This window comes from Mustela nigripes, chromosome 12 (assembly GCF_022355385.1).
Source record: "Mustela nigripes isolate SB6536 chromosome 12, MUSNIG.SB6536, whole genome shotgun sequence".
Classification (NCBI taxonomy): Eukaryota; Metazoa; Chordata; class Mammalia; order Carnivora; family Mustelidae; genus Mustela; species Mustela nigripes.
The window spans coordinates 151,599,834-151,610,976 of record NC_081568.1 but is presented as its reverse complement, the minus strand read 5'-3'; the positions used below and the strand labels follow the sequence as shown (position 1 = coordinate 151,610,976).

General features: G+C 38.0%; 1 protein-coding gene across 3 annotated transcripts in view; it reads left to right on the top strand.

Moving 5' to 3' along the window:
• Positions 1-9,804, top strand: part of NLRP3 (NLR family pyrin domain containing 3) — a 48,405-nt gene extending 38,601 nt beyond the window's left edge. For 2 of the 3 annotated variants that reach the window (XM_059416734.1, XM_059416733.1), the window contains exons 9-11: positions 5,077-5,247; positions 5,722-5,892; positions 9,175-9,804. In XM_059416734.1, the coding sequence (XP_059272717.1) occupies positions 5,077-5,247; positions 5,722-5,892; positions 9,175-9,274 (442 nt within the window). In that variant the 3' untranslated portion in view covers positions 9,275-9,804. The remainder of the gene's footprint in view (positions 1-5,076; positions 5,248-5,721; positions 5,893-9,174) is intronic. The other variant, XM_059416732.1, reaches the window with a different exon arrangement.
• Positions 9,805-11,143: the final 1,339 nt, after the last annotated feature.

The window sequence follows — 11,143 nt, the reverse complement described above, 5'->3', positions numbered from 1 at the left end:
CAGAATTGCTGTTCTTCTTCTCTTCGATCTGCCGATGGATTTTCAGGTGTTTGCAATCTTTAGATAAGCTATCTAGCTGATCTCCGGCTAGCTGAAGCAGTCTCAGCTTGCTACTTCTCCGCCATCTTGACTCCTCCCCAAATTTGTATTTTTATATCTTTTGGGTAAATGCCTAGAAGTACAATTGTGGGGTTGTAAGGTAGTTTTATTTTTAACTTTTTGAGGAATCTCCATACTACTTTCCAGAGTGGCTACACCAGTTTACATTCCTATCAACAGCATAAGAGGGCTTACCTTTCTCCACATCCTTGCCAACATCTGTTGATTCCTGTGCTTTTTAGCCATTCTGACAGGTGTGGGGTGCTCTCATCATGGTTTTGATTTGTAGTTCCCTGAAGGTGGGAAATACTGAACATCTATATCATGAGTCTATTGGTGATCTGGATGTCTTCTTTGGAAAAATGTCTATTCATGTCTTCTGCCCATTTTTTAACTGGGTTATTTGTATTTGGGTATTGAGTTTGATATGTTCTTTATAGATTTTGGATACCAACTCTTTATCAGATGTCATTTTCAAATCTTCTCCCATTCTGAACATTGACTTTTAGGTTTTTTTGACTGTTTCCTCACTCTTCAGAAGGTTTTTAACTAGATGAAGTGCCAATGGTTAATTTTTGTCTTTGTTTCCCTCACCTCTGGAGACATGTCTAGCAAGAAGTTCCTGCAGCTGAGGTCAAATAAATTGCTTCATTTTTTCCTTTCTAGGATTTTGGTGGTTTCTTTTCTCACATTGAGGTCTTTCATCTATTTTGAGTTTATCTTTGTGTATCGTGTAAGAGAATGGTCCAGTTTCATTCATCTATGTGTGGCCATCCAATTTTCCCAGCACTGTTGAAGAGACCATCTTTCTCCATTGCATGCTCTTTCCTGTTTTGTTGAAGATTAGTTGACCATAAAGATGAGGGTCAATTTCTGGGTTCTCCATTCTGTTCCATGAATCTATGCGTCTGTTTTTGTGTGAGTATCTTACTGTCTTGTTGACTACAACTTTGTAATATATCTTGAGGTCTAGAATTGTGATGCTTTCAAGTTTTCTTTTCAGGATTGCTTTGGCTATTCGGCCTCTTTTCTGGTTCCATGCAAATTTTAGAACTGTTTGTTCTAGCTCTCTGAAGAATGCTGGTGTTATTTTGATAGGGGGTTGCTTTAAATATGTAGATTGCTTTGGGTTGTATAGACATTTTAGCAGTGTTTATTCTTCCAGTCTACTAGATGGATTTTTTCCCCCATTTCTTTGTGTCCTCTTCAATTTCTTTTGTAAGTATTCTATAGTTTTCAGATCTTTTACCTCTTCGATTAGGATTATTCCTAGGTATCTCATTGTTTTTGGTGCAATTATAAATGGGATCAATTCCTTTTTCTTTTTCTGCTACTTCGTTATTGGTATATAGAAATGCAACAGACTTGTGTACACTGATTTTGTGTACAGTGACTTTACTAAATTTGTGTATCAAGCCTAGCAATATTTTTGTGGAGTCTTTTTTATTATATCTTCTTAAATTTATCAGGAATTTATTACCATGCTGACATATACAGATCTACAGATTTAGGCATAATATTACATAGTATACATTACAGTAATTTATTTAGGTTCTTACCAAATGATAAACTTTTGGATGACCTTTTCCTTTTTTATTATTATAAGTAACTATGAAAAAATATATTTATATATATAAATTTATTTATGTGTGGATATTTCTTTTGAGATGGAAACCTATAAACATAATTAATGAAGTCATCCTTTACGGCATTTTATATTTTGTTAGGTATGGCCACATGTCCTGAATTTTAGGCCTTTATTTTTGGTTGCATTTTGCACTCCCCCCTCCCATATTACATAAGTGCCTCATAGTGAGCAATTGCAAAATTCTTTAATTCTTATAACTTACTCTCCACCGTCATCCTTTGTCCCCTTCTTGCCCTTTCTTTACTGCCTTGTTGAATACTGGGATTTTCCAGAAGGCTGATTAGCCAGTAAACAGAGGAAAAACCTAGATTATCTTTCCTTTCAGCTCCCTTTACCTGCTTCTTTCTTTTTCAAAACACCAGAGGAGTTTTCTAAAATGAAGACTTGATAATATCACACTTTTTCTCAAAAAAATTTCAAAAGGGGACACCTGGGTGACTCAGTTGTTAAGTGTCTGCCTTTGGCTCAGGTCATGATCCCAGGGTCCTGGGACTGAGCCTTGCATTGGGCTCCGGGCTCAGCATGGAGCCTGCTTCTTCCTCTCCCACTCCCCCTGCTTGTATTTCTTTAGCTGCCTATGTCATATAAATTAAACAAAAACAAACAAAAACAAACAAAGAAAACAAACAAACTTCATAAGTTCTTTGAAGTCAAAGTGTAGTTGCTGTGTCTTAGCATAGTATACAAAATTGTCCCTGATCAGCTTTAGATAATTGCTTCTGCCACATCCTTCACTCCATTCTGAGTCATATTTAGTAAGCTTTTAGTTCTAAGAATGTGACCTATTTTACCCTTCCTTCCTTTGCTTACCACTTTCTTTTTGCCTAGTATGCAAATTATTCACCCATCATCATAGTCTATCTAGGAAATTCCTCCTTATCTTTCAAGTAATTTCACAGCTTTTCCATTTAAAAATAAGAACAAAAATGATACCTAAATCTTGGTTTTGTTGTAATTCTATGAGACAATCCCATTTTAAGTCATTATTTCAGCCAAATATTATTATTGTGTAGAAATGAAACAGACTTGTTGCATTTTTATTCCTTAATTTTCTTTCTGACACATTTTTATAACATAAGCATATATTAGTGATTAAAAAAAAACCACAATCATTTAACAATATAGTATATGGCAAGATATCTTTACTCAGTGAATGTAGAACTGAGTCAAATGGATTGATTGAGACCAAGATGTGTGATGTTGGTTACATCCCTCTAATCAACTGGATTGCTGGGTAGAACTCATTTGATTGCCTAAACATTTCATTATGCACTCCATGCACCCACCACTCAGTCTCAATAGTAATTAACATTTTGATAATTGAGATGTGATTTATATTTAACAAAACCACCTTGTGCTACCATTTCGTGCACTGCTAGTCAAACACCTGTTCATAATTCCTTCTAGTCATTTTCTGGAAATGATGGCAAAGCTTGTCATTTTGTAGCTTACAAAATAATTTTTCCTTTCCTTTTGGATGGGTATCTTCAGTTTTCTGGAATGGTCTTCATCTTTGCTGTTCTTTGTCTTCATCTTGTCTGTTCAGGCTGCTGTAACAAAAACACCATGGTCTGGGTGACTCAAACAACAAACATGACTCACAGTTCTGGAGGCTGGAGGCCCAATATCAAGGTGCCTGTAGATCATTTCCTTCCTGGCTTTCAAATAGCCACCTTATTGTTGTGTCTTCACATGACAATAGTGGCAAGGGAACTCTTTGGGGTCTGTTTTATCAGGGCACTAATTCCATCATGAAGACTCCACCCTGATGATGTAATTACTTCTTAAAGTCTGCACTCTTACCATCACAATGAAGGTTAAGATTTCAACATATGATTTCAATATGACACAAACATTTGGCTTGTAATAGCTAATAATCTTGCACATTAATTAAGGACCATCTGATGAAATTATTCTCAGCTGGAAATAAAGTTCTTACTAGAAGCCTTGTCCTGTTTTTTGTTTGTTTGTTTGTTTGTTTATTTGTTGTTGTTTTTTTTTTAATTCATCCATCTTGGGATTTATTCCCCTCTTTGTCTTGCATATTCAGGTTTTTTTTTTTTTTTAAATTACGATTCATCCCTGACTGCCAAGATGGAAGCCAGTAAGTAGATAAATACTTCTGTTTTCTTTTGACTACCTGCTGGTGCTACTTTCTATGTTTCTATTTTTCCTGATTCTAAAACATCTTGGAACTTATGAACATGTTATTGTTAAGAATTCCTTCAGGAAGGAATGTGACTGCATGAGATGTTGTTAAGTCAAGGTTTTGTTGAAGGCCTAGCATAAGTGGCTTTCTGTGTACTGTATACCCACCTCTGAGCTTCTGTGCTAGAGGGATGCAGCTCTCTCCTAAAACCCTCATGTTCTGTTGGGTGAGAGAATATATTCAATTTGACCCAAATGCAGCACACCAAATTTCTTAGTCCCACTGAGTGTAATAAAAATCTAGAGCTCTAAACTCTGAGAGTCCCCTACCAGTGCAGAAGGAAGGGTGATATGGATAGAAGGGCCACAGAAGAGGGATGGCCCTATAAGGCTTAAATTCATGTCTCTTCCCACTAAACACTTGCTCTTTCAACTTAAGAGAAACATAGGATTCGGTAAACCTGATTTCTAGTCTGCAAAAGACACATAATAGTTACAGCTGCACTGCTGCCTTACTCAGTTAATGTGAGAATCCAATAAGGCAACTCTTTGCAATGTTGTTGGAATTATCAGTGAAGGATAATTTGGGATGTATTTCTGGTAGGTGTGGTGGTAAAGAGCATGCATGGCAGAGGTAATATGTGTAAGAAGGGAGAAGAATGTATAAGATGGAAGAAGAATATGTAAGAAATCTGAATCCGTTTGCTTTTTCTGTCTGTTCCACCAATCCCAGGAGAGCAGCCACTGTGACTATTATTTGTCTCTCTTATGGGTTCAGAGACAGAGAGTCATGCTTTCCTCAGACTATATCCAAGAGGCTGGGTCCTGACCTTGAAGGAGAAGGATGCAGCTTTTTAAAAAAAAATTTTTTTTAAGATTTAATTTATTTGAGAGAAAGAGGGAGAGAGAGAGAGAGAAAGAGAGAGAGAGAGAGAGAGAACCAGTTTGGAGTGGGGGGCAGAGAGAGGGAGAAGCAGACTCTCTACTGAGCCTGACATGGGGCTTGATCACAGGACACTGGGACAACAATCTGAGCCAAAGGCAGATGCTTCACCAACTGAGCCACCCAAGTGCCCTAAGGATGCACTTTTTAGATGAGATGAGATTCCTGTGCTAAGATAGCTTTGCAGTGTTCAAGAAAGGCTGAACATTGAGGCCTCATTTCCTTGTTCCTTCTCCAGGTTGATGAATTCTGGCCTTACATCAGGTTGTTGTCCAGCTTTGTCATCAGTGCTCAGCACTAACCAGAAGCTCACACACCTTTACCTACGGGGCAATTCTCTTGGAGACACGGGAGTTAAGCTACTCTGTGAGGGCCTCTTGCACCCCAACTGTAAGCTTCAGATATTGGAGTAAGTCCCTTAGCTAATTATAGTGATGGGGATGCATAATGGCTAAGGTGGGGGGAATGATGGTGGGATGATTTTTATCTGAGAAGTGATGGTGATCTCCTAAGATTTGGCTTATTGCAGGATCATGGGACTGGGAGGAGTTCTATTTCTTGGTGGTATAAAGGTAAAAACTGGATTTCATCACAAAAGAATGGGGCAATATGGCACTTGTGTTTAAGGGAAATTTGGAGAGAGCCATAGAATTTTGGAAAAATCAGTTCAAAAACGATTACTGATTGGATCTGCACAATCCAGGAGACTGGAAAAAATGCCTTCATCTGAAAAAGGGAGAAGGATAACCACAGACACATAAAATTGTTCCAAATTCATTAATCCTGTGCTTTTTGTGCATTTGAAACATTGCAGGCTGAGATCTGGGGGGTCTAGGAGGATAGTTAAGGGGACATTTTCCTTAAATCACCATCTTTCTTGCAGATTAGATGGCTGTAGCCTCACCTCACACTGTTGCTGGGATCTTTCCACACTTCTGACCTCCAATAGGAGCCTGCGGGAATTGAGCCTGGGCAGTAATGACCTGGGTGATCTAGGGGTCATGCTGCTCTGTGAAGTGTTAAAACAGCAGGGCTGCCTCCTAAAAAGCCTGAAGTAAGTATGCTTTGAACATATTTATATGGCAGTGTTCAGAGTACTAAGGACAAGTTGATGAGTTATCAAAACCCAGGATGTCTTCATTTGTATTCAAAGAGTGAGGTTGGGTCTGTGTCTATTGTTGCAGACTTTTTTATGATTCACAAACCACATATTTAACTTCATCCAGACAGTTAGAATAATTAAGGTTCAGTTGGGTGTCAAAAGAGTTTCCATTTATATTCCTGAAAGAAATCCAAGTCCCAGTGAAAGTGGCCAAATAAAATTATATAACCCTGAAAGGGACCAAAGGTACTTCGTAGACCTAGAGCAGTCCATGGTTCCTCTTAATTGCAAAGGTCTTTGCACAGTGGGGGTATTCTTAGAATTTGAAAATGAGAAAAGAAAGTTCCAGAAATGTCAAGATAGAAATTCCATAAGCCAGTTTATGTACATTGTGTTGTGTTTCATTACTGGTGATACCACTGGTATTCATTACCTCTCCAGTAAGAGCTTCCTAGTGAGTCCTGTACCTTTGTCAACCCTGATAATCACGTTCTTGCCAGAAGAACTTTCCCTCACTTGGCTTTAGGGGCCACACCTTCTCCACACTGGATTTTTTTCTCCTTCATTTGCTATTTCTGCTCAGTCTCCTTTTGTGGATTCTCTTTATCATCCTGACCTGCACATGCTGAAACACCAGGACTCAATCATTGAGCTATTTTTTTTTTCTTTATACTTTATCCCATGTTTATATCATCCAGTGTTCTGGCTTTACCATATATATGCTGTGCCAGCCAATTTATACCTGCATGAATTCTATGTCAAAATGTTAGTCTGACCTTTCCATTTTATGTCTAATAAATGTGCTAAACTTTACATGTCCAAATCCAAACCTATATTGGCCCCTCTTCTGCCTCTTCCTTATCTCAAGTCAATGGTTACTCAGTGAGAATTGCTCAAGCCAAACACAAACAAAACAATGCCACAAAAACAACAAAAAACCCCATCACTCTAGGTCAACTTTCTTATATGCACATTAGCTCATTGGCATGTCCTGTTTGTTCTGCTTCCATATCATGCCAGCTTCATGACTCCTACCCTAGTTCAAGCCACTGTCCCCCTTGTCTGAATTGTTCCAATGGCACCTTCCAGGCTACTCTGCATCTATTAGTATCCTGACCATGGCAGATGGAGGGTGCAGCTAAAACAGGAGCAAGTGATTATATCATTCCTACCCATGTGCTCTAGTGACTCCCTATCACATTGAAAGTAACATCCACAAATCCATGGAAATGCCTAAGGCCTCCTTTGATCCCCCTCTGCTCTTTCTGCAAATTCATTGTCTCCTAATCCATGTTCCTTCTGCTCCACACACACTGATTTTGCAGTTTTCCAAAAATATGGTCACCTCCATAACTTGGCATTTCCTGTTCCCTCTGCCTGAACCTCTCTCCCCTTTGATATCCATGTGTCTTGTTCCCATGTATCCTTAAATTCTCTGCTTCAAGGTCTTCTTCTGTGTCTGTCTCTGACCATCCTACTGAAAATAACAGTCCAGCATATTCCCCCCTTTTCTGCTTATTTTCCTCCACAGTGTGATCACCATCATACATACCTGCTACATCACTTTCTTGCTTATTTGTTATCTATATCTTACTCAAATAATATAAATTCTATTAGTCCTGGGATTCTGTTCTAGTTCATGACCTCAAGGCTGAGAACCAGTTGGAATGCAGGCTCAAATAAACAGAAGTGTGCATCCTTATGTAGAGATAGTGGAACACAGGTACTGCAGGAAAAGCCAACATTCTAAGAGTGAAGAGAAATAGAACGAAAAAGGGAAGGGTAGGCCAGGATGAAGCTGAGAAAATGCTGTATCTGAAGTCACTGACCTAGCCCTGAGGGACACTCTGCAGATGAGGGATAGGCTTCAAACTGACTAAGGAACCTCTGGATACAATCAACCTGTCTCATTAGCTCAGGGTGCCTTAAACAACAGATATTTATTGCTCACAGTTTTGAATATGGGAAGTCTAAGATCACAGTGCCAACCAATTCAGGTTCTGGTGAGAGTTTTCTTCCAGGCTTGCAGATGGCTGTCTTTTACCCATGTACTTATGTGGAAGAGAGAGACAGAGACAGAGACAGAGACACTGTGTGCCCTCACATCTCTTACCTCAGGGGAATGATCTCATTGTGATGACCCACTCCCATGACCTCATCTAACCTTAACTATATCTTAAATGTCCCATTTCAAATACCATCATATGAGGGATTAGGGCTTCTGTATAGGAATTTTGAAGAATCACAAACATTCAATCCATAACACAACCAAATAAAGATTGGTAAAAATGGTGCAGGACAAATGGTGTGATTTCTTAGCTAAGTTGCAAGGGAAACAAGAAAAAAAGAGACAAGAGGGAAGAAATTATATATCAAAGAAGACTTGAGAGGCATACAAAACAGTTGCAATGTGGGAGCTTTACTTGGCTCCTGATTAAATGAACCTAATATAAAAAATGTATTAGCTAATCGAGGAAATTTAAATGCTGACTGGACATATATTGATATTAAGGGATCAGTGTTAACTTTTTAAGTGTGATATTGGCATTGGTGGTTGTGTTTCTAAAAACCTTCATTTAGTGTCACATAGTGCAACATTTATAGATGCAAGCAATGCTGTTTGTAATAATCCATTGGGTGGGTGATAGATGAAACAAGATTGACCATGAGTTATTTATTATTATTATTATTTTTTATTTAATTTTTATTTTTTATAAACATATATTTTTATCCCCAGGGGTACAGGTGACCATGAGTTATTTTTTTAATGTATTTTTTAAAAAGATTTTATTTACTTATTTGAGAGACAAAGATTGAGAGAGAGCAAGAGCATGAGCAGGGGAGGAGGGTAGAGGGAGAATGAGAAGCAGACCCCTCACTGAGCAGGGAGCCTGATGACATGGTAGTCAATTCCAGGACCTTGGGATCATAACCTGAGCTGAAGGCAGATGCTTAACTGACTGAACTCCCCAGGCGTCCCTGGCAATGGGTTATTAATTGTCAAATTTGGGTAATAGGCATAGGGATTAACTCATTCTCTCTAAATTAACATGCTTAAATATTTCCAAACTTGAAGGTTAAAAATATAACATAAAAACAATAGGCATGAAGTGTAGCATTGGAGAGCTTAGAAGTATGTTAGGTTAAGGAAAGTAAGGAGATGAGTTTTTAAGGCAAAACTCTGAGAGTGCTCTCTGAAGAATATAACACAAGGCTGTGAATTTGTTCTTACAGGTTATGTGAAATGTATTTCAATTATGATACAAAATGTGCATTAGAAACACTTCAAGAAGAAAAGCCGGAGTTGACCATTGTCTTTGAGCCCTTTTGGTAGTGATAGATGCCGGCTACCAGATGCAAGCATTTTGGCTCCCTGTCATCCAGGTGTGGAGAAGTGAGAATGAGCACTCCCCCAACCAAGGTGAAGACCATCACTCCACGACTCCTCTGGTCCAGGGTGGGACAGCGAAATCTTGCTGATGGTGTGTTTTACAAGAGAAGCATCTCCTTTCCCCTGGCTTGAAGACACCAGGACAATGAAATCATCCAAATGAGGTGGTTCTCATTATAGAACCTTAGAGGATATGTTCCTGTTGGTGACCTCATATAACTAACTCATGTAATAAAGCACTTTTTCTGTTTTTCTATTCTTACTCTCTCTAAATCTCCTTTCCCTCATACCTTTTTACCCATCTTTGTTCTGTTTACCTTCACCCATATCATCATTATCACACACTCCTATCTTTCTGACTATAACAGAACTAGTAAACTATATGCTATGTTGCAGTTTTGTAGCAGCAACTTATTTATTTTTAATTTTTGTAACAGTTATATTTTCTAATAAAATAATTCATGTTTATTGTAGCTGGTTGAAAAGTGAGAAAATTTAAAACCTTTTTGTATTTATTGATTTAAATAGTCTTTCCCTTAATTAATTAATTTTATTTTAAAATTATTATTATTATGTGCAATGATAGTACATCATTAGTTTTTAATGAACAACGATTCATTAGTTGCATATAACACACAGTGCTCATCACAACATGTGCCCTCCTTAATACCCATCACCCAGCTACCCCATCCCCCATGTCCTCCCTTCTTTAACTCTCAGTTAGTTTCCTGGAGTCGAGTCTTTCATAGTTTGTCTCCCTCTCTGATTTCTTCCAATTCAGTTTTCCCTCCCTTCTCCTGTGCTTTTACTTAGTTTCCACATATGAGTGAAACCATCTGATAACTGTCTTTCTCTGCTTGACTTATTTCACTTAGCATAATTTCCTCCAGTTCTGTCCATGTTGATGTTAATGCTGGGTATTCATCCTTTCTGATGGCTGAGTAATACTCCATTGTATATATGAACCACATCTTCTTTATCCATTCATCTGTTGAAGGGCATCTTGTTTCCTCCCACAATTTGGGTATTGTGGACATTGCTGCTATGAATATTTGGATGTATGTACCCATTCTTTTCACTACATCTTTATCTTTTGGGTAAATACCTAGCAGTGTAATTACTGCATCCTAAGGTAATTCTATTATTAATAACCTGAAAAAACCTCCATACTGTTTTCCAGAGTGGCTGTACCAGCTTGCATTCTACCAACAGTGTAAGAGAGTTACCCTTTCTCTACATCCTCACCCACACTTGTTTCCTGTCTTTTTAATTTTTGCCATTCTAATGGGAGTAAGGTAATATCTCATTGTGGTTTTGATTTGTATTTCCCTGATGGCTAGTGATGTTGAACATTTTTTCATTTGTTTGTTAGCCATTTGTATGTCTTCTTTTTGGAGATATGTCTGTTCAACTCTTCTGCCCATTTATCCATTTATTGACTGGATTATTTATTTTTTGGGTGTTGAGTTTGAGAAGTTCTTTATAGATCTGGATACCAGTCTTTTATCCATAATATCATTTGCAATTATTTTTCCCATTCTGTGGATTGCCTCTTTGTTTTGTTGACTATTTCTTTTGATGTGCAAAAGCTTTTTATCTTGATGAAGTCCTAATAGTTCATTTTTGCTTTTGTTTCCCTTGCCTTTATACATGTGTCTTGAAAGAGATCACTGTGACCAATGTTGAAGAGGTTACTTCTTATGTTCTCCTTTAGGACTTCGATAGATTCCTTTCTCATATTGAGGTCTTTCAACCATTTAGAGTTTACCTTTGTGTATGGTGTAAGTGAATGGTCCAAACTCATTCTTCTGC